The 26,959-nt window shown below is 50.8% G+C and overlaps 2 protein-coding genes across 14 annotated transcripts; one reads left to right on the top strand and one right to left on the bottom strand.

The window, feature by feature from the left end:
• Window positions 1-521: 521 nt before the first annotated feature.
• On the top strand, window positions 522-18,469 carry IFT46 (intraflagellar transport 46). 5 transcript variants are annotated; one of them, XM_040977050.1, is made up of 13 exons: window positions 522-676; window positions 1,389-1,485; window positions 3,408-3,487; window positions 5,883-6,035; window positions 7,263-7,402; window positions 9,763-9,837; window positions 9,971-10,064; window positions 11,441-11,569; window positions 12,443-12,564; window positions 12,858-12,924; window positions 16,609-16,669; window positions 16,911-16,996; window positions 18,078-18,469. In XM_040977050.1, exons 3-13 carry the CDS (start codon window positions 3,443-3,445, stop codon window positions 18,171-18,173), a joined length of 1,068 nt encoding a protein of 355 aa, XP_040832984.1. In that variant the 5' UTR covers window positions 522-676; window positions 1,389-1,485; window positions 3,408-3,442; the 3' UTR covers window positions 18,174-18,469. The 5 variants fall into 5 exon arrangements, with proteins under 5 accessions (XP_040832984.1, XP_040832981.1, XP_040832983.1 ...); XM_040977047.1 differs by lacking the exon at window positions 522-676 and adding an exon at window positions 1,140-1,261; XM_040977049.1 differs by lacking the exon at window positions 522-676 and adding an exon at window positions 1,141-1,261 and having other exon boundaries at window positions 7,266-7,402.
• A 4,077-nt stretch (window positions 18,470-22,546) lies between these two features.
• On the bottom strand, window positions 22,547-26,835 carry TMEM25 (transmembrane protein 25). 9 transcript variants are annotated; one of them, XM_040977058.1, is made up of 8 exons: window positions 26,793-26,819; window positions 26,186-26,279; window positions 25,627-25,938; window positions 24,913-25,203; window positions 24,336-24,366; window positions 24,075-24,175; window positions 23,885-23,977; window positions 22,547-23,765 (listed from the first exon to the last, which is right to left on the bottom strand). In XM_040977058.1, exons 2-8 carry the CDS (start codon window positions 26,253-26,255, stop codon window positions 23,692-23,694), a joined length of 972 nt encoding a protein of 323 aa, XP_040832992.1. In that variant the 5' UTR covers window positions 26,256-26,279; window positions 26,793-26,819; the 3' UTR covers window positions 22,547-23,691. The 9 variants fall into 9 exon arrangements, with proteins under 9 accessions (XP_040832992.1, XP_040832988.1, XP_040832989.1 ...); XM_040977054.1 differs by lacking the exon at window positions 26,793-26,819 and adding an exon at window positions 24,573-24,701 and having other exon boundaries at window positions 26,186-26,512; XM_040977055.1 differs by lacking the exon at window positions 26,793-26,819 and adding an exon at window positions 24,573-24,701 and having other exon boundaries at window positions 23,885-23,974; window positions 26,186-26,512.
• Between the last annotated feature and the right edge of the window lie 124 nt (window positions 26,836-26,959).

The following is a 26,959-nucleotide window of genomic DNA, read 5'->3' as shown; positions in this document are numbered from 1 at the left end:
ATGCCTAAGTTTTGCAACGAAGTGGCACTCTTAAGAAAATTAGACACAGACCCTGGCATAAAGAAGCTCAAAGCCTTTAGCAAACAAACAGAGGACACAGAATTGAGCTGAATGGCAGGTAACCAGGGAATAATATATTAATATAAGTATGTCTCATGTGGTAGGACATTTTGGAGGGGCTTATGTATATTCATAAATGTAATAAATGTTATAGGAGGAGATACAAGGCGTTGTGGAATATTCTAGGGCGAGCCCGTCTCAATTCTGATTAGACCGATCTGGAAGGATCCCACGCCTTGGCTGGATTGAGGCGAGCGGGAAACGCCTATCCAGGCTGGAGGGCTAACTCTCCTGGAGTGAGCATGAATCAATCATGGCTGCCCCACATGGCCACTAGACGGCGCAACAGATACACCGAGTAAAATCATAGACAAGCCCTCGGCTCGGCGGCCCAGAGAGGCTTCATCTGAACCCCACGCCTCCCATCTCCTTCCTGTGCCTAGAGATCCCTGTCTCACGAGAATGGAAGCAAATCTCGCGATCCCTGCCTTTTTTGCCTAGCGACTGACAACAGGCTGTTGGCTCCAAGTAGAATCTGCCTGACGTGAGATTGGAGACCCCGGCCCTAAGCTGGGGTTCTGCCCATATAGGGGAGACGGATTCAGAGGGGCTACAGGTAACTCCTATTCACCCCCGGGGAAGGAGCTGCCCGCCTCCCTCCCTCCGGACTTTAAGGGAACTTCTCGCGCCTTCCTCCCATCTCCATGACAACTAACCGTTCCTGGGCTCTTTCCCCCACCCCACCACCTGCCAGCCGCTGTCCGGCTTGCTTCCCTCTCCTGGATCGGAGGACGAAGGGGTGGAGATGGGGTGATGCTTTGAGGGTCTGATGAATAGGACATAGAGGCTGGACTTAGTCTCTTCTTGGGGATACCCTCCCATCTCTCCCTCCTATCTCCCCCATCCTGCTGTCCCGTCCAGGGGTGGCACCGAGACAAAAAAGCAAAAATCTGAGGTCTTCTCCGGGAAACTCCCACAGCTTCAGGGACACTTCCAGACCTGAGACCCGAGCTGCCCCTCCAGCCCCAGATAGGAATATTTTTTGGTATCCTTGTGCTGGCTCTCTGGGGGAGCAGCTGCCCACGTGGATGCTCCCAGCTCATTTGCCTCTTCCTCAGCTAGGCGCCCCAGCGAGTCCCTCCATCGGGGTGACAGAGCTTGACCTGGGGCCAGGCGGCTGTTAACGAAAGCTTGGATGGAGGTGAAAACTTTTGGTGCTCCTGGTATCTTGGGCAGGAGGGAGGAACCCGCGCTTTTTCAGGATGCACCTGCTGGTGGAGTGCCGAGGATTCCCCGTGAGTTAAGTCTTTCTCTCTCCTTGTGCTTAGACCAAGATTGTTGAAAACCAGACTTACGATGAGCGGCTAGAGATCCACGATTCTGAGGAGGTTGCAAGCGTTCATACTCCAACTCCGGGTCGCCAGGGTAAGAGGGATGGAGGCGAGGGCAGGGAATGTGGGTCTCTGAAGGAAGAGGAAGGTAGGTTCATGGTTATCTTCAAGAAGTTCCTATTTCTCTGCCCTAATCAGTGGTCCACAGGGGCATGCATCCTTCTTAACTATGTAAACATCATAAAACATGTATGTATTATTTTTAAAAAGAATTTTCTATTTAGTGATGGTGGTTACAGGTGTTAGAGTCAGATTCACTTGCTGATGTTTCTGATTTCTGAGTAGTTAAGAAGGAAACCTCACAGCTTAAAGAGAGAGAGAGAGAGAAAGAGAGAGGAAACAGAGGAGAGATCTGTCTGCTGGTTCACTGTCCAAATGCCCATGACAGCCACGCCTGGGCCAGGCTGATGCCAGGGGTGCAGCCCTGTACCCAGGCCTCCTGTGTGGTAGCTGCAGCCCAAGCACTTGACTGATCGTTTGTCTTCAAGATGCATCCACAGAAAGCTGGATCCTAAGCAGAGTAGCCAGGACCTGGACTGAAAATCCAGCATGAGACATGGGAGTCCTAGGTGGCTGAAGTGCCCACCCCCTCATCACCATTTACTTGGTGTCACTGCTTTGCTTAGAGTTGGCCAAGAATTCACTATGGCAGTGATGATTGGGCTTTTTTTTTTTTTTTAACATCGAAATTGTGTTTTGCTCAGTTCTGAAGATCTTTCAGTACCTGATGTTAATTGCATCCTAACCAGAAGTTCAGTGGATCTCCGTAGAGGACCTGGCACTGCTGGTTTATCTAACAGACAGTATATGATACAGAAGACAGATACATTGGCCCTGCTGCCCTATTGCTTAGAATCATGGAAGACAGATGACACATGGGAGAAACAAACTTAATGGCCAATGTGACAAGCATAATGATGGAAACAAGAATTGCTGGCTGTTATGAAAAGAATGGTGAAGAAAGTGAGCTATTTCTGATTAGAGTGGTCAAAAAAGACCCAAGGAGGACGATGCTTGTGACTAAAAGATGAGAGTCCAGACACTGAGGAAAAACAGGCCAGGAAGAGGAAAGAGCCAGTGAAATGGGAGAGGCACTGAGGCCTGAGCGGGGACCTGGAAAAGACCCATATGAGGGAGAGTGGCATGTGACCATGTTAGAGAGGCAGGTGAGAGGCGTGGTGGACAGCTTTGAAGACTGTGTGGAAAGGACAGAAAGATGCAAAGATGAGTATGGGAAACCAATTGGAAGAACTGTGGCTGAGTTGAGATGATGGCGCGTTGGGCTATGGTAAGGAAGTCAAGGATAGAAATACAAGGCAAATACAAGACACTGACATTGTGACATCATGAAGATGTAGGGGTACTTTGGATTAGACTAACAAAAAGCAAAAAGGGATTCACTTATTTGAAAGGCAGAGCGATAGAAGGTGAGAGATTTTCCATTGCTCATTTGCCAAAGTATCACAGTGTCCAGGGCTGGGCCAGACCAAAGCTCTTAGCCAGGAATGTTAGATCAGAAGTGGAGCAACCAGGATTCAAACCGACGAACCGGTACTCCATACGGGATGCTGGCATTTGAAGCCGTGGCTTAACTCATTCACTGCGTTAGCCCATGGATGTGACTCTTGACACAGAGTTGTTACTCATTTCTTATGATAAAGCATATACAACAAAATTTACTGTTTTCAATGTGACATGAAGTTCCATTAAGCATATTCACAGTGTTGTGTAACCATTACCAATGTCAATCTTCATTTCTTCCCTCATCACCTTACCGGAAGCTGCCTCCTGATTAAACAGTAATTCCCGATTCCTCCCTTCCTCCCAGTCTCCTGTCCTTTAGAGAGGTGATCTTAGAAATGCTATTCCCTAAAAATATTATAAACCTTTTAAAAAGAGTCCTCCTTAGAAATCATCTGAACAATACCAACCTAAACGGAAAACTTGTCTTCTAAGGACTTCTTCATTCTGCCCGGCTCCACGGCCAGAGCATGGCTGACAACAGCAGCGACGAGTATGAAGAGGAAAGTAACAAGGTACAGCTAGGCCTCCCGACGCCTGGGGCACTTGGGCTTTGGGTTTGTGTGGTTGGTTTCAGATGAGGGCAACTTGACAGTAAGTGCTTTCTGGAACGCTCCCACCTGCAGTGGTGGGAATCGTCCTGGCTCCTGGAGGAAGGCAGGCCAAGTGCTGGGAGATTTGTCTGTTCTTCAGGGGTAAAGCCTGTTACTTAGTGGACGTTTAAAATATGTTTTAAATTTTATTGGAAAGGTGGATACATAGAGAGAAGGAGATACAGAGAGAGAGATCCTCAACCCATTGGGTCATGCTCCAAGTGGCCACAACTGCTGGAGCTGAGCTGATCCGAAGCCAGGAGCCAGGAGCTTGTGGGTCTCCCACACAGGTGCAGGGTCCCAAGGCTCTGGGCCATCCTCGACTGCTCTCCCAGGCCACAAGCAGGGAGCCGGAAGGGAAGTGGAGCAACAGGGATTAGAACTGGTGCCCATATGGGATCCTGGTGCATGCAAGGCAAGGACTTTAGGTTACCACGCCAGGTTCAGATTTCTTTTCTTTTTTTTCTTTTAAGATATTCATATCTTGCGGATCAGTGCTCTACATAATTTACTGATGATAAGAGTCACCGGGAGAACTTGCTTTTTGAAAAGATTTATTCATTTTTATTGGAAAGGCAAATTTACAGAGAGGAGAGTCAGAAAGAAAAATCTTTCATCCCCTGACTTACTCCCCAGGTGATCACAACAGTCAGAGCTAAGCTGATCCAAAGTCAGGAGGTTCTTCCACGTCTCCCACGTGGGTGCAGGGTCCCAAGGCTTTGGTCCATCCTCCATTGCTTTCCTAGGCCACAGTCAGAGAGCAGGCTGGGAAGTGGAGCAGTTAGGATATGAATCGGTGCTCATACTGGATTCCTGCACGTGCAAAGTAAGGATTTAGCCACTAGGCTACCACACCAGGCCTGAGAAATGTTTTTTTTTTTTTTTAAGATTTATTTATTTATTGGAAAGTCAGATATACAAAGAGGAAAGACAGAGAGGAAGATCTTCCGTCCAATGATACACTCCCCAACTGAGCGCAACGGCCGATGCTATGCCGATCTGAAGCCAGGATCCAGGAACTTCTTCCAGGCATCCCACACGGGTGCAGGGTCCCAAAGCTTTGGGCCGTCTTCAACTGCTTTCCCAGGCCACAGGCAGGGAGCTGGAAGGGAAGCAGGGCTGCTGGGATCAGAACTGGCTCCCATATGCGATCCCAGCGCGCCCAAGGCAAGGACTTTAGCCGCTAGGCCAAGCCGCTGGCCCCGAAATTATTTTTATAATTGCACATCTTGCCTCCCCTCCCGGAATCCTGAAAAAAAAAGCCAGAACATTTATGTATTCTGTAAGCCGTTCAGGTAATTGTTATGCCATAGCAAGTTTGGAATTAATTGGTCTAAGCATTTTTTCATTGTCATCAAATATAATACTGTCAATATTTTGTGGATAAGATTTTAATTTTGAAATCTTTATTTTTAAATTTATTTTTATTTGAAAAGCAGATTTTTTAGAAAGAGGAGAGAGAGAGGTTTTCCATCTGCTGGTTCACTCCCCAAATGGCCACAATGGCCATTATTGATCTGATCCGAAGCCAGGAGCCAGGAGCTTCTTCCAGGTCTCCCACGAGGGTGCAGGATCCCAAGGCTTTGGGCCATCCTTGACTGCTTTCCCAGGCCACAAGCAGGGAGCTGGATGGGAAGGGGGGCTGCTGGGATTAGAACTGCCACCCGTATAGGATCCCAGTGTGTTCAAAGCGAGGACTTCAGCTGCTAAGCTACTGTGCTGGGCCCAGAGAGAACAATTTTTAAGCAGCAGATGAGCTACAAGTGTACCTGTGTAGGTGTCGTAAATTGGCCTCTTGATTTTGTGTCCACCCTAAATTCTTCCTGGTTTCAACGTGTGGTCAGGACCAAGGCTTATGTAGCTTGGCAATTTGTACCGTAGCAAGAACCAGCAGATCTGATCCAGTTTTGGCAATATTCCTAAAAAATTTGCTTTGCCAAAACTGTTTCCTGGGTAATCAAGAGATCATTTTGGCATATCTGATATCGAGAAAGAATTATGTATAAGGTTCTTGTCAATTGTAGTGCAATAAGGCATAGTCACTGAATAAATTATGCAAGTATGTGTCACGTTTGTCATATAAATTAAAGATAAGTTAGAGTATAGTTTTACCACTGTATAATAAATTGGATATTCTTAGAGGTAAATGTAACCCAGTTCACTTTTTGATATCCTGTGATGTGCCAGTAGTTGTTTGATCATAAGTGAAGTATTAAATTTTTAAAATAAAAACTAGAAACAAACCCCCATTAATATAAGCCATATGCTATAAGCTTTCAAAACCTACTTTAAAGGGGGCCAATTGGTCATCCTTCAGGTCCTAAGCGAGGGCATGCCACAGGCTGCAAGCCACAGAGGCAAGGACACGGACCCCATTCCAACTGCCCCCGCAAGTCCCAAGCACCACCAGCCCTCTTCTCGTGGACTGGAGAGGGTGGGATGGTACAGAGAGAGGCATCAGCTCAGTAAGGTAGGTTGTCATGGAGTGCTTGAGACAGATGGGACTCGCTGTATTTACCTTAGGGGGAAGGGAGGGACATGTGGACAGGCCAGGTGCCCCGTGTAGGCAAAGAGGATACTCCTGACCCCTGTCTCAGTGGGTCCGAAGGCAGGCACGGGAAGACTGCTGGCTTTCTTTTTCTAATTCCAGGCAGCTTACTCATAACTATCCTGCAAATGAAATGCTAGGTTCCCCTTCCCTGACCCCTGTGAGTATTCAAATCTTTCTAAGTCTCCCCTGCTTCCTCTTTGTTCATTTTCTCCTTAAATAATTGTTTTGCTAGTTTCATTTTATAAAAAAAGGGTTTATTTTTATTGGAAAGTCAGATTTATAGAGGGAATGAGATATAGAAATACCTTCTGTCCACTGGGTTACTCTCCAAGTGGCCTCAATGGCTGAAGCTGAACTGATCTGAAGCCAAGAGCTGGGAGCTCCTTTCGGGTCTCCCATGTGGATACAGGGTCTCAAGGCTTTGGGTCACTCTCTACTGCTTTCCCAGGCTATGAGCAGAGAACTAGAAGGGAAGTGGAGCAGCCAGGACATGACCTGGCACCCATCCGGGACCCAGCCCTTGCAAGGCGAGTATTTAGCTGCTGAGCCATCATGTCAGGCCCTGCTTGTTTTTAGAAAGATTTGTTTATTTGAAAGGCAGAGTTACAGAGAAATTAAGAGAGAGATCTTCTATCTGCTGGTTCACTCCCCAAACAACAATCGGAGCTAGGCAGTCTGAAGCCAGGAGTTTCTTCCTAGTCTCCCCACATGGCTACAGGGGCCCAAACACTTGGGCCATCCTCTACTACTTTCCCAGGCCATGAGCAGAGAGTTGGATCTGAAGTAGGGCAGCTGGGACTTGAACTGGCATCCCATATGGCAGAGGCCTTCAAACTAATGAGCGTTGCTGTCCTATATGAAAGCCCTTAAGCTTTAGGGTTGAAGTAGGCTACATAAAGCCTATGCAGAGCTATGCCTAGGGAACAGGTACCATAGGCAGAGACACGTGGTGTGGGTCTAGAAACGGAGGATTTGGTGTGTAGCTGACGGGGCAGAAGGTGGCTCTCGAGTGGCAGCTTGTCTGCAGGTGGTTGGGTGCTAGGTGCGGGGCTGGGGGCGCTGGCGAGAGCGGAAGAGCCCTGGGCATGGGTGTGTTGAGCTCCTCTCTCTGTGGACCTGTCTTTGCCTGCCCCTGCCCTGTCTCAGGAGAAGAAGAAGACCAACCCCCAGATGACCTCACAGCGGGGCTTCAGCGAGAATGACGATGACGACGACGACGATGACGACTCCTCTGAGAGTGACTCTGACACAGACGATGATGAAGAGCATGGTGCCCCTCTGGAAGGGTGAGGAAAGGCGCCTGCGTGGACAGTCCTTGCGAGGCGAACCCCCTGCTCAGCACCCTCCCCCACGCCCGTGGTCTCTCTTGTGTCTGCCACGCTGGAGGACTCAGGACTAGATGGAGCTTTCCTGAGCTAACCTACCAGACGGCACCTGCCTTCAAGTAGTTCATGGTCCGAGCCAGGGAAAATACACTTGCAGTGGGCCAAAGTGTTTGTGCTTAGCAGAGAAGCTCAGCCTGGTGCTTAGCCTCTGGTTTGGGCTCAGACTTTTAGGGGCAGCCAGGGAATAGGTGCTTGGGAAACCCCACCTTCCTTGGGCAATGAGAACATTCCAGCTTGCTGCCTTAGTCGAGATTCACCTCCCTGGGCTTTATTCCAAGTGCATTCTAAGGCCTCATCGATTTCCAAGGTAATTGCTTGCTTCAATAAATGATGGTCAGTCAGCAGAATTCTGCCTAGTCATTGAAAGGTTTGTGGCCACATTCTGTGCACTGGTGAGGAACTGCTCAGTTTGGAGAAGGTCGGGAGGAGTTTGAGCTGTGTTCCCGTGTGTGCAAAGTGTCAGAACCGCCTTTGGAAGACACTAGGAAACTAACGCTAGTAGTCACTTTGAGTGAGGAACCTCTGGCGACAAGGGGACAGGTGAGAGAAAGACATAAACTTTTCATTGTATTTCCCATATGCATACATTGTTGTTAAATGAAGCAGTTTAGTAAAAAATTTTTTAAAAATATAGTTAACTTTGGAATATCTCCTGGCAGGCGGGTGCTAAGTAAATTAAGCAAATGTTTACCCTAGACTGACTTCCCAGTTTGCTTCAGGACCGTATTCTATTTCTGTGAATATATTCTGGGAAAATGCAATTAAAATCTATTTGTTTCAAAGAAAGAGAAGCCTTTCATCTGCTGGTTCATATTGGTCATTGATTAGGCCATTCAGAGCCAGGAGCCTGGAACTCCATCCAGGTCTCCTAAAAGGGTAGAGGGCCCAAGGACTCGGACTGCCTTCTCCTGTCCTCCCGGGAGCGTTGGCACGCGGCTGGATAGAAGTGGGACAGCCAGGACTTGAACTAGCACTCTGACTTGGGATGCCAATGCTGGGGTTGCAGGTGGCAGCTTGCTGTGCTGTGCTACTCCCCAAGCTGGAGGAAATGTAAGTTTAAAGTCATCAGTATCTTCAATTTTTTTGAAGTGTTACCAGAAACACCTTAATAACCTCATAACTCAATATATGTTACCAGCGTTTATTTCACTTTGTTATTATAATTAATGCTATATGCACTACTGTTTTTTTTTTTTTTAAGGTTTATTTTATTTTTTTATTGGAAAGGCAGATGTACAGAGAGGAGGAGAGACAGAGAGGAAGATCTTCTGTCCGATGATTCACTTCTCAAGTGGCCACAACGGCCAGTGCTGCACCGATACAAAGCTGGGAACCAGGAACCTCTTCCGATCTCCCACGCGGGTGCAGGGTCCCAAAGCTTTGGGCCGTCCTCAACTGCTCTCCCAGGCCACAAGCAGGGAGCTGGATGGGAAGTGGAGCTGCTGGGATCAGAACCGGCGCGCATATGGGATCCTGGTGGGGCGTTCAAGGCGAGGACTTTAGCCACTAGGCCACGCTGCCAGGCCCTATACTTTTACTTTTTAAAGAAGTTAATATATTTGAAATGCAGAGAAACAGAGAACTTTGATCTGCTAGTTCACTTCTCAAATGCCCCTGGTGTGGGGGATTGGTCCCGGTTAAATCTGGGATCCAGGGCAAGTAGTTGGACCATCACCCATTGCCTCTCAGGGTGTGCCTTAACAGGAAACTGGAGTCAGGAATGGATGCGAGACAGGAACCAGGCATTCCGTACAGAACGTAGGTATCCAAATCAGTTTTGTAGCCATCAGGCCGAACACCTGCCCCTCACAGGGCTCTTGATAAGCTCTGTGGAGTTCAGTTTGACAAATTTAACATCTTCCAGAAGTTGGATATTTTATTTGTTTCCAGTGATTTGACATTGCTAAACATTGTTAAACCCATCTGTAATTTTTTTTCTTAGTGTAAAGTATGTTCATGTCAGAAATCAAAATTTCTTCTTCTTTATGTTCTCATTAATTCTTTCATTTAAAAAAAAAAGGCAGAAACAGTTTTTGTTACCATTTAGCATGAGAAGAATTATAGTTTAGAGTTTCTGTGGCTCTGTGCTTCACTGTCAGAGGTGACTGAAAAATAATTATAGTCAACTTTAAGGCTGCCTTTCACACCATCGAAGGGCAGATGTGGGAAGGTCAGAAGCCAGGTTCAGGGTCGTGGCCCTGGGGACACCCCCTCCACTGTGCCCTGGACACCTTGGACCGTAGGACTTTCCCTCTCCACAGGGCCTACGATCCTGCAGAGTATGAGCACCTGCCAGTGTCCGCCGAGATTAAGGAACTCTTCCAGTACATCAGCAGGTGAGCCCGGGCCTCCCACCCGCCCCGCCTTTCCCACTGCTTATCTGAAATGGACCCATTCTCCTTCTGATTTTCCCACCCAAACAGGAGGTGACTTTCTCTGACTCTCTCCACTCTCTTGGCAATCCCCTAGGTACACACCCCAGCTCATTGACCTGGAACACAAGCTGAAACCTTTCATCCCGGATTTCATCCCAGCTGTTGGGGACATTGATGCGTTCTTAAAGGTACCAAAGGCCTGGAACTGGCTCCTTGAATGTTTCTGCCCTCCCCCCGTTACTCTAACAGTTCCCCTAACTTCATGGACTTGCATTGGCTACTGTGATAATATACTCATTTCACTGGGATTCTTAACCTTGCTCTCTAGTCCAAATTATATTCATTACTGTTAATATTTTATTATCTCATTATATGTCAAAACCTTGTCATTGATATCCTAATTTTGAGTTTTAGCTTTATATTTAGGGTCCTGTTGATCATGTATTTTTTTCCCTAGGTTGTATTTAGTACAGTGTGATAATAAGCATACTTGTTTGTTTCCCTAGTATTTAGTATTTATTTGAAAGGCAGAGCATCAGAGAGAGGGGGAGAAAGAGAAATATCTTCCTTTGACTGGTTCACTCTCTATACATGGCCATAACAGCCAGGGCAGGGCCAGGCTGGCTGGTGCCCAAACACTTGGGCCATCAGCGCCTGCCTTAGAAGGTCTGTTAGCGGAGAACTGGGTCGGAAATGGAGCAACTGGCACTCACATATGGATAAATAGAGAATGCTGGTGATGAAGTGGTGGTTTAACCCACTGTAGAACCAATGTTGACCCCAGCATACTTTTAAAGAAAAAAAATATGTTTCTTTTTTTAAAGATTTATTTATTTTTATTGGAAAGGCAGATATACAGAGAGGAGGAGAGACAGAGAGGAAGATCTTCTGTCCAGTGGTTCACTCCCCAACTGGCTGCAACAGCTGCAGCTGAGCCGATCTGAAGCCAGAAGCTTCCTTCCTCTGGGCCTCCCATGTGGGTGCACAGTCCCAAGGCCCTGGGCTATCCTCAGCTGCCCTTCCAGGCCACAAGCAGGGAGCCGGATGGGAAGCAGGGCTGCCGGGAGTAGAACCAGTGCCCATATGGAACCCGGTGTGTTCAAGGCTAGGACTTTAGCTGCTATGCTATTGCGCTGGGCCCAAAAATCATATATTTGTATTTGATTTAAAAAGCAAAGTTACAGAGATTGGGAGAGATACGGAGAGGTAGAGAACTTCCTTCTGCTGGTTTACTCCCCAAGTAGCCTCAATGGCAGGGGCTGTGCCAAAGCCAGGAGCCAGAGTTTTCCTCATGGGCTCCCAAATGGGTACAGTGAACCAAGCACTTGAATCATCTTCTACTGCTTTCCAAAACACATTTGCAAGGAACTAGATTGGAAGTGGAGCAGTCAGGTCTCAAACCAGCTCCTACGTGGGATGGCAGCCCTAACCCAGCATGCTTTGAATACAGAGAATAATATGAACTAGAAGAGTTTTTCTTCTTGAGCTCATTGGAAGCAGCAGGTGTGACCCTGTTGCGGCCTCTTCTGCTATTTCTCTGCTTTCTTACCTTTCGCTTAACCAGGTCCCACGTCCTGATGGAAAGCCTGACAACCTTGGCCTGTTGGTGCTGGATGAACCTTCTACAAAGCAGTCTGACCCCACAGTGCTCTCACTGTGGTTGACAGAAAACTCCAAGCAGCACAACATCACGGTAAGATTTGGCCCATCCCAGGCGCCAGCCGGAGGAGATGACGACAATGCCATTTGTGCCCGTGCTTCCCGCCTGTTGAAGGGATGGTTAGGGCTCTGGGCCAACCCTACCTTCTTTTACCGACACTTCATCTGAGATCTAATCCACATGCTGCATCGCCCTCCCTTTCCGTTGTGCAGCTTGTTAGTGTTGGGTGGGTTCACAGAGCCGCACAGCCATCGTCACCATCTTAGAAACACTGTCCTTGTTCCAGACAGACCGCCCCCCACAACCGCTCCATGCAGTCACTCCTCTTCCTTCCACCCTCGCATGCCCAGGCGGTGGCTGCCACTTTAGTCCGTGGCTCTGGCCGAGTGAGGTTCAGTTGTATGGCTATACCACACTTTGTCCACCCACCAGCTGCTTCCACTTCAGTTAGCGGTGCTGCAGTGAACATCCGAGTACAAATTCTGCATGGGCACCTGTTGTTGCTTCTCTCGCATATACATCAGAGCAGGTTGCCGGACCGCAGGCTCTCACCAGTGTGTCTGAGGCGCTGCCAGCCTGATTTCCAAAGTGGCCACACCTTGTGGTAGTGCCAACAGCTGTGGGAGAGGCTCTCTGGTTTTCCCACTGCCAGCCTCTCCAGTGCTTGTTAGCATCTGTCTTGTGGGTCCTGGCCCTCCTTGCAGCAGGAAACGGTGCTTCCCTGTGCCAGCCCTGCCCTGTGGATTGGCCCCGCGATGGCTGCTGGAGCACGTTTCAGGCTTCCCCACGCCTAACTTCGGCTGTCATTAGCTTCCCCGTTGCCTCAGCTTCCTCATGAGTTACCCCGTTACAACCCAGAGAGCTGCTTCAGCCCTGGCAGCCAGGTCCTCTCCTCATTTTTCCCAGCAACATATGAAAGTCAAGAGCCTGGAAGATGCAGAAAAGAATCCCAAGGCTATCGACACGTGGATTGAGAGCATCTGTGAGTTGCACCGCTCCAAGCCCCCTGCCATCGTGCACTACACCAGGTAAGAGGGAGCCCTCGGTAACTCAGGCCACCTGCAACCAGAGCGCCCAAGAAGAGTCTCAAAGACTGAGTCCTGGGCGCCTGTGTGACTGCTGGTCCACATTGTAAATACAAGGATTCTGATGTCTCTGGGATTATCTTCTCCAAACTCCAGGGGCCATGGAGAAATTAGTTTTGCTCAGCCTAGGTTCTCCTGGAATCCTAACAAGCTTCATGCCGGCGGCATCCCCCCAGCAGGGGCTGCTGCTGCCCTTAGGCCGGGCTTCCTCTTTCTATTTACTGCTGTTCTCCTAGGCCCATGCCGGACATCGACACACTGATGCAGGAGTGGTCCCCAGAATTTGAGGAGCTTTTGGGCAAGGTGAGTGGAAAGGAGCAGGAGGTAAGATGGATGCGGCCTTCTCCCCGGCGGCCAGTGTCCTGTCCCTACATTGTTATGAACAGTTATGAAATGGAAGTATAGGGACCAGCATGGAGGCTTAGTGCGGTAAGGCCAGTTCCTGTTCTGGCTGCTCCATGTCCCATCCAGCTCCCTGGGTGAAGCAACAGGAGGTGGCTCAAAAGTCCTTGGGCCATTGCAACCCACATGGGAGACCCAGAAGCTCCTGGCTTCAGCCTGGTCCAGCCCCGGCCTTTGCAACCATCTGGGGAGTGAGCCAGCAGATGGAAGATGTCTCTTTCTCTGTCTCTCCCTCTCTTTCAAAAAGATAAATAAATTTTTGAAACAATATGAATTAAAATGTGATACACAGCAATGTACACAAGAAGTATGCATTGGTGTGTTTGTGCTGCCTGAAAACACTGTTTTTTTTTTTTTCATTTTGTTAATTATATTCTTACTTAGTTAATTAGGGTAAAAAGGTTCAAGGGCTACTGGAAAGTGGGTAAGACTATTATTTCTACATTGTTTCCTTCATGTATCCTTGGGACCCTGCACCCACATGGGGGACCCAGAAGAAGGGGGAGATAAAGGGAGAAGCCCCACTTAGTCTCCCACCTACCCCAGGTCCCTCATGTGGGGCATGCTCCGAGGGTCTTGCTCAAGTGGTTTTGATAATTCAACAGTTATGAATTGCTACCAGTTTCACCACTCCAAGCACGAAGAGGTCATTGCTGAATAAACTGTGTGAGCAGCACACTGGATCAGCACTCAGAACACTGCCAGATTCTTTGGGGGTCCCCAGGCTCCCACTTGCTAATGTTGTCAATATCCTGATTGCTAACAGTTTAGACTAGATTTGCCTGCAGGGTTTTTTAGTTTCTTTGTTTTTAAATTTTTCTCTTAAGTTTTTTCAGCTTTTTTTTTTAAATAGGGTGTTTTTTTTTTTTTTTTAGCTTTTTTCCTTTTTTTAAGATTTATTTATTTTATTGGAAAAGCAGATGTACAGAAAGGAGAGACAGGGAGATCTTCCGTCCGATGATTTACTCCCCAAGTGGCTGCAATGGCCAGAGCTGAGCCAATCTGAAGCCAGGAGTCAGAAACTTCTTCCAGGTCTCCCACGCGGGTGCAGGATCCCAAGACTTTGGGCCATCCTTGACTGCTTTCCCAGGCCACAAGAAGGGAGCTGGATGGGAAGTAGAGCTGCTTGGATTAGAACCGGCACCCATATGGGATCCTGGTGTGTTCAAGGTGAGGACCTTAACCATTACGCTATTGTGCTGTGCCCAAAAATAAATAAATCTTAAAAAAAAAAGAAGTGTAGCATCTGGGATCTGCACCATACTCCTACATGGATGCAGACATTAGCAAGCAGCAGCAGCTTCACTTAATGTGCCGCAATGGTCTGGCTCCTATTTTATTTATATTTACTCACACTGTTGTGTCTTCTTTTGCCTAAAATTTTGGGATATTTCTCTGCATTGTCCCATGCAATTGTTCGTTTGTTGTTACTTCTATATGGAATCCCATCATTGAAATATATAATAATTGGTTTATTCATTCCATGAGGGCATGTGGGAAGTTTCCAGTTTTTGGTTATCACACAGAGTGCAATTGGGGAACATTATAACATGTTTTTTGGTGAACATGTACTTCCGATATTAATTTAGATTCTGTCATTTCCATAGGAGATACTGTGTTATTCTAAAAAGTTAGTGTCTCATATATAATAACCCCAAATTAAAAAAGATACCCAGGAGTAATTTTAATAAAAGATTGTAAGCCCGTTTTGGAAGCACATTAAGAAAGTTTAATGAAGTTCACCTCTCGGGTGCCTGCAATGGCCAGGGCTAGGCTAGGGCAAAGCCAGGAGGCTAAAACCCCAACTGGATCTCTCATGTGGATGGCAGGGCTCAGTGACTTGGGTCGTCTTCCTCTTCTTTCCCAAATGCATTTGCAGGGAGTCGGATGAGGAATGGAGCAGCTGGGACTTGAGCTAGCACCCATATGGGACACTGGCACTGCAGGCAGAAGCTTAGCTTACTATACCATGGTGCTTCCCCTTCCACTTACGTCCTGATACACTATATATCCCTAATGACTCACTGGCTTTTTCCTTTTCCTCCCTGTTAAAATGCGAGCTCGGGCCCGGCGCGGTGGCGCAAGTGGTTAAAGGTCCTCGCCTTGCACGCCCGGGATCCCATATGGGCGCCGGTTCTAATCCTGGCAGCCCCGCTTCCCTTCCAGCTCCCTGCCTGTGGCCTGGGAAAGCAGTTGAGGACAGCCCAAAGCTTTGGGACCCTGCACCCACGTGGGAGACCCGGAAGAGGCTCCTGGCCTCGGATCGGCATAGTATCGGCCCGTTGCGCTCACTTGGGGAGTGAATCATCGGATGGAAGATCTTCCTCTCTGTCTCTCCTCTCTGTATAACCGCCTTTCCAATGGAAAAAAAAAAATGCGAGCTCCATGAAGACAGAGTTTTTGTTAGCATACAGAAGAAACAACTTCTTTCTTCACAACACTTCCACGGTGTGATTAGCGCATTGGACTGTGCCAGGGAATCATGTTTGGAATTGTTTTTCTGAGACATAGCGGCAACATGTTACATTGAAGAAAACAAATTGCAAAACTCTAATTTTTAATTTTTTTAAGATTTATTTTTTACTTTTTATTGGAAAGGCAGATTTACAGAGAGGAGGCGAGATGGAGAGATGGAGAGAGAAAGATCTTCTATCTGCTGATTCACTCCCCAAGTAACCACAATGGTCAGAGCTGTGCTGGTCCAAATCTTGGAGTCAGGAGCTTCTTCTGGGTCTCCCACGCGGGTGCAGGGTCCCAAGGCTTTGGGCCATCCTCAACTGCTTTTCTAGGCCACATGCAGGAAGCTGGTTGGGAAGTGGAGCTGCTGGGACAAGAGCTGGCGCTCACAGAGGATTAGCCAATATTATTTTTATTATTTATTTATTCATTTTAAGGAAAAATTGTTAAGAAGTCTGTGGTTTTTAAACTTGCCACATGATTTGTTTAAACCAGCTGGGTAAGACGTCATGTTCCTTTTCCCTGTTCTCATGGGGTCTCTGAGCCCTAGGGCATCACAGCCCCAACACATCACAGCGCATGGCCATGACCCGCTGCTGCTTTACAGATCCACACAGAAGGACTATCTGACCATGTATTTTAGTTACACAGTCTCTTCACTTTGGTAGTTCATGGGCATGACCAGTTCTGCCTGGTTGGCTGGGGGCAGGCGTTGTGTGCCGTGTGAGTTGGCAGGGGCTGCTATGCAAAATGTCACAGACTGGGGGTGACTGAAACAACCCAGAGGATTCTCCTGCAATCTTGGAGTTGGAATTCCAAGGTCAGGTTGTGGGCAGGGCTGGTTTCTTCTTGGCCACCTCCCTGTCTCCACACAGTTTTCACTTCGGGTGTGTCTGCCCTGATCTCTTGTGGTAAGAGCACCGGTCGGATGGGACGAGTGGTCTCATGGCCAGTTGTCTCCGAAGAGACCTTCCCTGCAGGCACAGCCATGGTTCTGAAGTATGAGGGGTTTGGGCTTCCACGTGAACGTGGGCTGGGGATCACAGTTCAGAGGCTCCTGTCCTGAATGAGATGAGGCTGGCGGCAGCAAGGTGAAACCCTTTCTGGCCTTGGATGTGCCCCCTGCAGGTGAGCCTGCCCACGGCGGAGATTGACTGCAGCCTGGCTGAGTACATCGACATGATCTGTGGTATGCTGCCCTCCGCACCCACCCTGCCCTGTAAGGCTGGAAAGGCCATGTGCACTGCAAAAAGAGCAGCTGGCCTCACAACCTCCCGTTAGCGCGCTGTGCTCTAGCAGCACTCAGGGGTGAGGCTGGGGGGCCTACCTGGGAGAAGACTGGCTTCCTAGACACAAGTGTCCCGTCACTCTCCTCTCACCCCTCCCTGAGTGCGTTTGGTTCTGTTTCTGGAACATTGTCTTCATTTCAGCCATCCTGGACATCCCTGTCTACAAGAGCCGGATTCAGTCCCTGCACCTGCTGTTCTCCCTCTACTCGGAGTTCAAGAATTCGCAGGTGGGACCTCAGTCAGTGGTCGACTTGGGCTGCACTCGAGGTCCCGGTGGTGTCCTCTGGGATTACAGCGGCGGTGTTCCAAGGACAGAGCACGGCTCTGCCTGCCGTCCCCACTGCCCTTCCCCACAGCCAGGAGAGCAGCTCAGGGGCGGGGGAGAGGAGGATGCGGAGGGGATGGTGGGAAGGTGTGGGCCTCAGGGAGCTGGGAGAAATCTCACCAAGCGGCCCCGTGAGTGGAAGCCGGAAGGAAGTACAAGTGCTCCTTTTCTGAATCTTTATGGAGTTATTTTTTTTTTAATTTTTATTTAGTTTTATTGCAAAGTCAGATATACAGAGAGGGGGAGAAACAGAGAGGAAGATCTTCCATTCAATGGTTCATTCCCCAAGCAGCTGCAACGGCTGGAGCTGAACCAATCTGAAGCCAGGAGCCAGGAGCTTCCTCCGGGTCTCCCACACGGGTGCAGGATCCCAAAGCTTTGGGCCGTCCTCAACTGCATTCCCAGGCCACAGGCACGGAGTGGATGGGAAGCAAGGTCGCCGGGATTAGAACCGGCACCCATAAGGAATCCCGGCACATTCAAGGCTAGGACTTTAACCACTATGCTATTGCACTGGGCTCTATGGAGTTTTTTTTTATTGGAGAAGCTGAAAGACAGATGGACAGAGACCTTCCATCTGCTGGTTGATGCCCCAGGTAACCACAGTGGCCAGGGATAGGCCAAGCCGAATCCAGGAACTCAAAACTCCCATCTGTGTCTCCTGTGGAGGTAGCAGGGACCTGAGTCGTTTAGCTGTCCCCCTGGTGGTGCAGCGGCCAGGTTGCAGAAGCAGGAAGCCGCAGCTAGGGACAAAGCTAGGGCCTGAACTCGGATACTCTGATGGGAGTGGGATGTGCAGGTCCCAAACAGTGGCTTAGCTGTCACGGCAGCCAGCTGAGCTGCTGCATCAGCGAATTCACGTGCTGCAGAGACCCTGGAAGCAGAGTTAGGTCAAAGTCGCAGCTGAGAGAGTTTTTTGAGATGTGGTACAGTGGTGGTCCCTATGATCCCCTAAATTGTGTGTCTCTCCTCTTTCCTTGCAGCATTTTAAAGCTCTGGCTGAGGGCAAGAAAACATTCTCCCCTCCATCCAACTCCACCTCCCAAGCTGGAGATGTGGAGACACTGACCTTCAGCTGAGACACGCTGCCAGCAGCTCTGTTTCAACGCCGAGCTGCAGCTCTGCCCTCGCTGAGGCAGAGAGATGGCTGTCAGCCGCCAGCGGCTCAGCCTGCCTCAGCCAGGGCACTGGTGGCTCCCAGATGGCTCTCCCTGGGTAGTTACACGTCTTCCCACTGTGGAGACTGCCCTGAGAAGAATTGGAATTTACTGAAGGGTTGCAGAGGAAAGCCTAAAAGATGTTCTTTTTGGGATAGGAATGGGATGATCTTTGAGTTAATTGGCCAAGATTTTACAAATAAAATACCCTATCTGTCGGGGGTTCCTGCCTTTTTTTTTTTAAGATTTATTTTTATTATTATTTTTTTTATTGGAAAGGCAGATATACAGAGAGGAAGATCTTCCGTCCGATGATTCACTCCCCAAGTGAGCGCAATGGCCGATGCTATGCTGATCCGAAGCCAGGAGCCTCTTCCAGGTCTCCCACGCGGGTGCAGGTTCCCAAAGCTTTGGGCCGTCCTCGACTGCTTTCCTGAGCAACAGGCAGGGAGCTGGAAGGGAAGCTGGGCTGCTGGGATAGAACCGGCACCCATATGGGATCCCGGGCGTGCAAGGCGAGGACCTTAACCACTGCGCCGGGCCCTTTTTTTTTTTTTTTTAATGAAAGAGAGGAGGCTAATGGAGCGAGCTGAAGGCGAGGCCAGGAAGTTGGCCCCATCCTAAGAGCGTTAAGTGGTCAGTAAACCAGCATTGGGAACTGACATCACCCAGAAGAGCAGTAGATGGGATCCCGTTCCCCCCAGAGTTTAATGTTTTGAGGGGTCACTCTCCAGAGAATACCAGCCCCTCAGCATATCGCCCGTTCACCTGTGCTCTCCCCAGCATGGGATAGTTGTGGCTTGGATTAAAGTGGATGTTGTAGAGATGGACAGACTTGGGAATATTTGGGAGTTATATTAGCCAAATGAAACCGTGTGGCTTTTTTATATTTATTTGAAAGGCAAAGGTATAATGATCTTTCATACCCTGTGTCATTCCCTGTTTCATTCTCCAAGTGCCTGCATCAGCTGGGCACTTGGAATTTTAGGAATTCAAAATTCTGGGGCTCCATGAGGGTCAAGGAGTCAAGGAGTCAAGTGCTGAAGCCATCACCTGCTGCCTCCTGCATCAGAAGGAATGTGGGATGAAGAGCAGAGATTAGAACCTGTGTCCATATGGGATTCCGGCATGTTTAAGACGAGGACTTCAGCTGCAGTGGCTGGAGCTGAGCCGATCCAAAGCCAGGAATCAGGAGCCTCTTCTGCGTCTCCCACGTGGGTGCAGGGTCCCAAGGCCTTGGGCTGTCCTCAACTGCTTTCCCAGGCCACAAGCAGGGAGTTGGATGGGAAGCGAGGCCACTGGGATTAGACCTGGCGCCCATATGGGATCCCAGTGCATTCAAGGCAAGGAGTTTAACTGCTATGCTATCGTGCCAGGCCCAAGATTTATTTATTTTAAAGGAAGAATTCCAGAGGGAGGAGAGAGAGATCATCTCTCTGCTGATTCACTCCCCAAACGGCTACAATGGCGGTTGCTGGGCCAAACCAGGAGCCTCGAACGCAATCTGGGTCTCCCATGTAAATATAGGGACCTTTTGCTGCTCTCCAGGTACATTAGCAGGGAACTGGATTGGAAGTGGAGCAGCTGGGACTTGAACCCACTGAAAGCAGCTCAACCCATTGTGCCATGCTGGCCCCCATGTTCATTCTAACAAATGATGCTTAATACGAGAAATTGGTGCAAAAGTGTTTAAAGGGCTGAGGAATGAATGGAAGAGCACGAGGGTCATGAAGGTTGAAGGCTAGTATCCATTGCAGGTGCTATAGGCAGGCCAGAAGTGGCTGTGCAGGTGGCACATACAGACACCACACATACCCACAGGCCCTCACCTTCCTTGTTGTAGGGACAGACCCAGCGGTGGCAGGTGCTTTCCTCTGCACCATCTCAGTTCCTGTTGGTGCCACCACCCCAATCCTGGCAGAAATGAAGAGTTGGTGAGGGCATCTGGAGAACCCTGCCATGCACAGCTGAGGATACAGGGGAGAGTGTGGGCCTTGGGGCATCAGATACAGGATTGGTGCAGGTGTCACCAACAAAAGTAGCTGAGAGATTAGATACGAAGCACAGAAGGAAGATCAAGATGACTTCTGGCTGTTGGTGGCTTCAGCAGAGGGATGGATAGTGGAGCTGGTGCTGATGGGGAGAAAGGAGGGTGGACGGTGATGGAGGGGAAGGTCTCATGAAGGGCTGGGCCTTCAGCCTAGTTGCTATGCTGTAAACACTGTGGTAAGATGAAAGACAAGGTGTTGCCTACAGACTCACAGCTCAGGCCTGCCTCTTGACAGGGTGGGTGTGTGGTGTGGAAGGACTCAAATGTCCCAGGTTTTCAGGGAGCCAGCAGAGTGGCCTCTTGGCCAGCGCTGTGACTGGCCACTGCCTGTTCTGTTCATGGCATTACAGTCATTAGGGCCCAGGTCACTGAACGCCGAGTCAGTCAACACTGAACCCCTGCTCCCATAGGGAATGCGGGGCTGGACTCCTGAGCTCTGGTCATGACATAGCTCCAGTCATTTAACTCAATGCAGGGTGATGGCTGTCTAACACGTGTTCTCTGCAAGACAGGTCTTGGCCTTTCCTGTGGCCATGCATGTGGACACCATTTTAAACAGTGCCATAACCAACAGAAGGCACAAAAGTGTAAAACATAGGCTGCCAAAAGGACGCATGGACAATTGAGAGTATAGAGCAGCTGACTATCATCTATGGTCCACGCCCCTACTTCTAGTTCCATGTCAGCTTCCAGTCATGGTAGGGGGCTCTTTCATGCACACACACACATCCAGACAGAAGGTAAATGAGGAAATAGAGGACTTAACAAAACAGTTATGTTCACTAGGCCTACCAGAGCACTCAGCCCAGCTTCAGCAGCAAACACATTCAAGCTCACCTGGAACACTCCTGTATGGAACATCTGGTAGGCCAAAAATGACATCTCCAGAGGTCCTGTGTGTGTGTGTTTTAAAGATTTTCATCGGAAAGTCAAATATACAAAGAGAAGGAGAGACAGAGAGGAGGATCTTCTATGTTGATTCACTCCCCAAGTGACCGCAATGGCTGGAGCTGAGCTGATCCAAAGCCAGGAGCCAGAAGCCTCTTTCAGGCCTCCCATGTGGGTGCAGATTCCCAAGGTTTTGGGCCATCCTCCACTGCTTTCCCAGGCCACAAGCAGGGAGTTGGATGAGAAGTGGGGCTGCTGGGATTAGAACCAGCGCCCCTTATGGGATCCTGGTGAGGGCCTTATATACTAAGATACCACGCTGGATCCGAGGTCCTGTGCTTTAACATTGATTTATTGGGGAGTTGGTGTGGTGATTCAATAGCCCAATCCTCCGACCTGTGCTGCTGGCATCCTATATGGGTGCTTATTTGTATCCTGGTTGCTCCACTTCACATCCAGCTCTGTTTATGGCCTGGGAAAGCAGTGGAGGATGGACCAAAGTCTTAGGACCCTGCACTCACATGGGAGGTCCAGAAGAGGTTTCTAGCTCCTGGCTTCAGATTAGTTCGGCTGTGGCCATTTCATCTACTTGGGGTGTGGAAGAAACCTAGCAAAGTAGTTAAGAGAGAAACAGAAATTAATCTTCCATCTGGGTTCATTCCCTGAAATGACCACAACGGCCATGCCTGGGCCAGGAACAGCCAGAAACTTCTGGGTCTCCCACATGGGTGGTAGGGGCTTGTGATGCTTTCCCACACATATTAGCAGAGAGTTGGACCAGAAGTAGAACAACAGGACTTGAATAAGTGCTCATATGGGATGCCAGCATTGCAGGCAGTAGCCTAGCCTGTTATGCCACAACACTGGCCTCCAAATACTTATTGTTTTTAACACAAAAGATTTGGCAAATTCAGTAAAATGTTGATTCAGGGCAGCACTTTGGCATAGTAGGCTAAGCCTCCACCTGAGGTGCTGGATTGAGTGCTGGCTGCTCCACTTCTGACCTAGCCCATGCTTATGGCAATGGAAGGCAATGGAAGTTGACCCAAGTCCTCGGGTCCCTGTTCCCATTTGGGAGACTCGGAAGAAGCTCCTGGCTCCTGGCTTCAGATGGACTAAGTTCTGGCTGTTGCAGCCATTTGGGGAGTGAACCAGCAGACTAAATTTCTCTTTCTCATTTTCTCTAACTCTGCCTTTCAAATAAAAATAAAAACATCTATAGCAAATTCGGTAAAATGTTGACTACAGAGCTGAGTGACGGGTGCACAGGCACTTGCTATATAGTTATTCCACCATGTGATTCAGAGATTTCATTTAAAAACCATCTGAAGAAATGAAGCAAAGGCATGGCGCTTGGTTCAGTCACGTTTATTGAATTTACTGTGTGCTTTGTACTGTCCTAGACAGTAACTTGAGGAAAATTACAAAATAAGACCTCAGCAAGGGAAAAATACACTCTGTACTATATTGCTTTCCCTTCAGTGCCTTGTTGCTTCTTAAAATATTCTTAGGTTGTTGTTGGGGGTGATGTTTGCCACCTCCCACTCTCTCCGCATCCCCCTAAAGCTACTGTTGAGTTCTCTGCCTTCTGGGACCAGCCCCTAAGGAGCAGAGGGTGGGGCAGGAAGAGCGGCTTCCTACTGATGGGGCAGCCAGGGCAAGGTCCCACCCAGGGGAAGGCATGCAGTCCTGAGCCTGTTGCTCACAGTGAATCACTGGGAGGTCAGGCCTGAGGGGTGTCAGGGGGTGGGGAGTTGCCCTGGGACCCTCACTCACCCCCTTCCGGAGGTGCTGTGCTTAAAGTGCTAATCTTGTAAGAAAACGATGCATAGCTACATGCGGTCCTGAGTACCACTTGATTTTTCTACCTTCTGTCTCACCCTGACTTGTGCTAACCCCAGGGGCCAGGCCTCAGGGCAGTCTAGGGCCCAGTGGAGAAGGTCTAGTGCATATCCTAGAATGCCCGCAAGGGGGCAGGGCAAGGGGACACAAAGGTGTGTAGTAAAAGAACTAGTGTGTGCTTGGCCAAGCCTCCAAGGCCAAGGGCAGGGTCCTACGCAAAGCACAGGTTGGGAATGGACAGTTAGCGGGGGTCCTACATTGTCCTGAGGGAACCAAGTTGCATCTACATTGCATGGACATGCGGGGCCTCCCCCCCGACACACAGTCTCATGCTTGCTGCACAAGGTGCAGAGCAGGACCAGTGCCTGGTGTCTCACAGGCCACACCTGCTTGCATGCTGGATGACAGGGAAATCCATCTGGCCAAAGAGCTCCCTGTGCCTGGGCTCAACCATCTGTGCTCCCCAACCTGAGTCACCTGAGGGGATCCCTGGTTACCTGTGCCCCTGGGCGCCAGATCCCAGGGAAATGGGACAGAGGGCACAGCGGAGGTAGCCACATGGCCATGGTGTGGCATGATAGAGGCAGCTTTAGAGGAGGAGGCATGAGAGGGTGCACAGGAGGGGTTTGGGAGCAGGAGGGCGCTTGTCCCGCTTTCAGCTCAGAGCCAGATCTCATCACTGCTCACGCTGGACACCCGATAGATGTAGCTCAGCATCGGGAGGCGGATGAAGCCTGCAAAGGGGGCAGGTCAGAGATGCCCAGGGCATTCAGAGACTTTGGTCCTTGGAGTTCTCCCTGTCCCTGGCACTCAAGCCCAAGAGGGGCTGTAGGATGCCCTCCCTGCATGGTACCTCGGCTGGTGAGGAGGCCACCAGGCTCTGGGTCCTGAAGCTCCGGGCGGCTGCTATTTAGAGCTGCTGGCTGCTGCTCTGCTGGTTTCCCTGCTGTGGACACAGAGGGGATAGTGCCAGGATGAGGAGCAGCCCCCCCCAAAGTGGCAAGACTTTGCTCTGCCTCAGCAGGGGGTGGGGCAGGGTGTACCTCTGCACTCCGGAGTGAGGTCATTGAGCTGGAGGTTGGACGGCAGCGACATGTTCTCCCGCGGCAGGCGCACATTGTTGAGTTTTAGGTTGTTGGAGTCACTGATGGGGTGGGCAGAGACTGCAATCCGTGTTGGCAACAGCAGCCCAGGCTCCTGCCTGGGGGTCTGCTCTCTACTGCCCAGATGGCCCCATTTCCTCCAGACCCCATATGCCTCCAGGTTCAGCCCATTTGTCTACCCCAAACCCCAGGAGGCATTACCTGGAGATGAGAGATGTGCGGCGGGAGGGGCCTGAGGAGAAAGAAACCATGCCGCTGGCTTGTCCTTCACCCCAGGGACCTCACACCAGGAGTTTCAAAAGCCCAGCTGAAATGGGGTTCCCAGGGCCTACTAAGCAGGGCTATACACTGTCTTATCCTGGCCATGGCCCAGAAGCTCCACCTGCTGCCCTGACTTACCCTTGACCACCCTCTGTTCCCCAGTGCTCCCAGCCCTACCTTTGGTCTTCTCTTTCCTGCAGACCAGGCAGGCCACCAGGGTGCTGAACCCCACCAGGGTACCCAGGGCAAGCCCTCCAGCCACAACGATGCCCAGCAGCGGCACCTCCACCCGGGTGGCCAGGAGCCCTGCAGGTTGTCCCCTGGTTAGGTTCCAAGTAGACACCCCTGCCCATCCCAAGATGCCCCCAATTGCTCTCTGTCGCCACCCTGCCCAAGGTAGCCAAGGGCAGCTCACCCACTAAACTCCCCAGAGGACAATAAGCATTCCCATGTCCTGGCAGTGGCCCCTGAGCCCACCTGAGGCCGCATGCTGCACCACCTGCTGGCAGAGGCTCACCTGGGGCCGGAAATGAGGCACTGGTGACACCCACATCATTGGCGGCCACCACTGAGAGGTTGTGTGCCAGGCTGCGGAGCTGCAGCTGCACGGTGTGGTTGGTCAGCCAGGGGTAGTTCTGGGCATCCAGCACCAGGAAGTCGGAGGTGTTGACGGTTACTGGCCCATCCTGGTCGATCCAGGTGACATTGGCAGGTGGGTTGGCACGTACCAGGGCAAACAGGACAACTAGGAGGCCCGGGCTCTCAGCATCCGGGTACTTGGCCCCAACTTGTGCAATCTCTGGCTTGACTGGTCCAAAGCAGAGAACAACACCATAGTCCCTCATCCTTCCGGCCCCATTTCTCTCCCAAACCCAGGTGCCAGCCAGGGGCCCTAGACTCTCCTTGGGGGTTGGGAGGGAGTATGCTTGAGTCTGTCTGGGGACAGATTTTTGTAGTGATGGAGAGCATAATGCCAGGAGCCCACATGCCTGGATTTGGACCCTGGCTCCTGTGCCTCTTGCCATATGGCAGACTTGGGCAGATCCCTGAAGCTCTTGGCACCTCAATATTCTGGCTCACAGCAGTGAGACCCTCCTAGGCCCACTAGCAGAGAGACTAAGTGACCTAATATTTGCATAGGGCTGCAATGTTTGTTGAGTGTCTTGCCAGCTGGCTACAGGGTGGCTGCAGGGGTCCCCCAGGGCAGGAAGAGGACCCTGGCCACACTCACATTGTACATTGAGGATGACTGAGGCGTTGGCTGGTCGGCTGCTGCCCGGCTCCTGCAGGGAGCAGTTGAGCTCATGCTGGGCTCGCTGAGCAGTGACAGTGAAAGTGCTGGTGCCGCCGGAGAAGGCCTCCCCACCCACACTCAGCAGTCTTGAGGTGCTGGCCTCCTGCAGCTGCCCGTCCAGGTACCAAGATAAATGGGGAGTGCCAGGACCCCCTGCCACCCGGCAAGTGAAGGCGTGGCGCTCATTCTCCCGAAGGGCCCGCTCAGCCCATGTCTGGCCATCGATTTGGGGTGCCAATTCCCCCCAACCTGGAACAAAGCAGGGGACCTCTGGGGGGGAGGCTTGGTACTATTCGGAGTCCAGTTACATTAGGACAGCAGGCCCAGGGGACAGGGCACACGGGGGTTCTCTTACCATGCACTGCCTTGAAGTACAGTTGCTGGGAGGGGGAGCCCGGGGCTTGGAGAGGGGACCCAGAGTGTCAGACACCCAACGAGGGGAGAGTGGGCTCTGATGCCCAGAAATGCGTGACCAGCAGGCCAGCAGGGTGAGTACCTGAGTTCAGAAGGGCTGGCAGGAGCAGTAGTGCCTGCAGGAAGGTAGCTGGGCCTGGCAGCAGCGCCATGCTAGCCCTGGCCAGGGCTCTAGGCTGCCCTGGAGAGAAGGGGCGGGCCTCGTGTCAGCCTTCGGGAGCAGGCAGGCCTAGCAGTTCCTCCGGGAATTCACTCTCCAGAAACGGCACAAGGAAACACAAATGCAGGAATGCCCAGGATGGCCAAGGTGCTCGGGGTGGCCAGCGTTCAAAGTCATCCTCGCACCATCCCCCCCCACTCAGACACCCCAGCAGGTACCTGCACACCCCGCTGGGACAGAAGCCAGTCCTGTCTCCAGTGGACACACCGCACACCCCCGCAGCTACACGGAAGCCGCGAGAGCGCCTGTGCACATCAACGTGCCTACCAACATTATGCCCAAAGGACCCGCTTTCCTCCCGGCCCGGCCTTTCCCTCCGGTCCACCTCTCGCTCCACGACTCCTCTCCCAATGCTGACTGCTGGGACAAATTTGAGGCGAGAAGGCGCAAATCGCAGGGGCCGGGGTCTCCGGAGCATCCTCCCTTCCCTCCGCTCCCCTCGCTGCCCCATCCCCCCCGGGCGGCTCACCTGGCTGCCTCCCCGAGCGCAGCCCGAGCAACTGCTCGGGTCTGAGGAGCGCCGCAGTCCGCGGCAGGCTGCGCCAGGCAGGGCCAATCAGTGCCTGCCGGCGGATACCCCACCCCCGGGGCAGGCGGCCGTGCCCTCCCCAGCCCTACGCCTGGTGTCCCCGTGCC

Source organism: Ochotona curzoniae, unplaced genomic scaffold (genome assembly GCF_017591425.1).
Source record: "Ochotona curzoniae isolate NIBS_2020 unplaced genomic scaffold, NIBS_Ocur_1.0 contig_2723, whole genome shotgun sequence".
NCBI lineage: Eukaryota > Metazoa > Chordata > Mammalia > Lagomorpha > Ochotonidae > Ochotona > Ochotona curzoniae.
The sequence above is the reverse complement of the archived record's forward strand: the minus strand, read 5'-3'. Positions and strand labels throughout refer to the sequence as shown.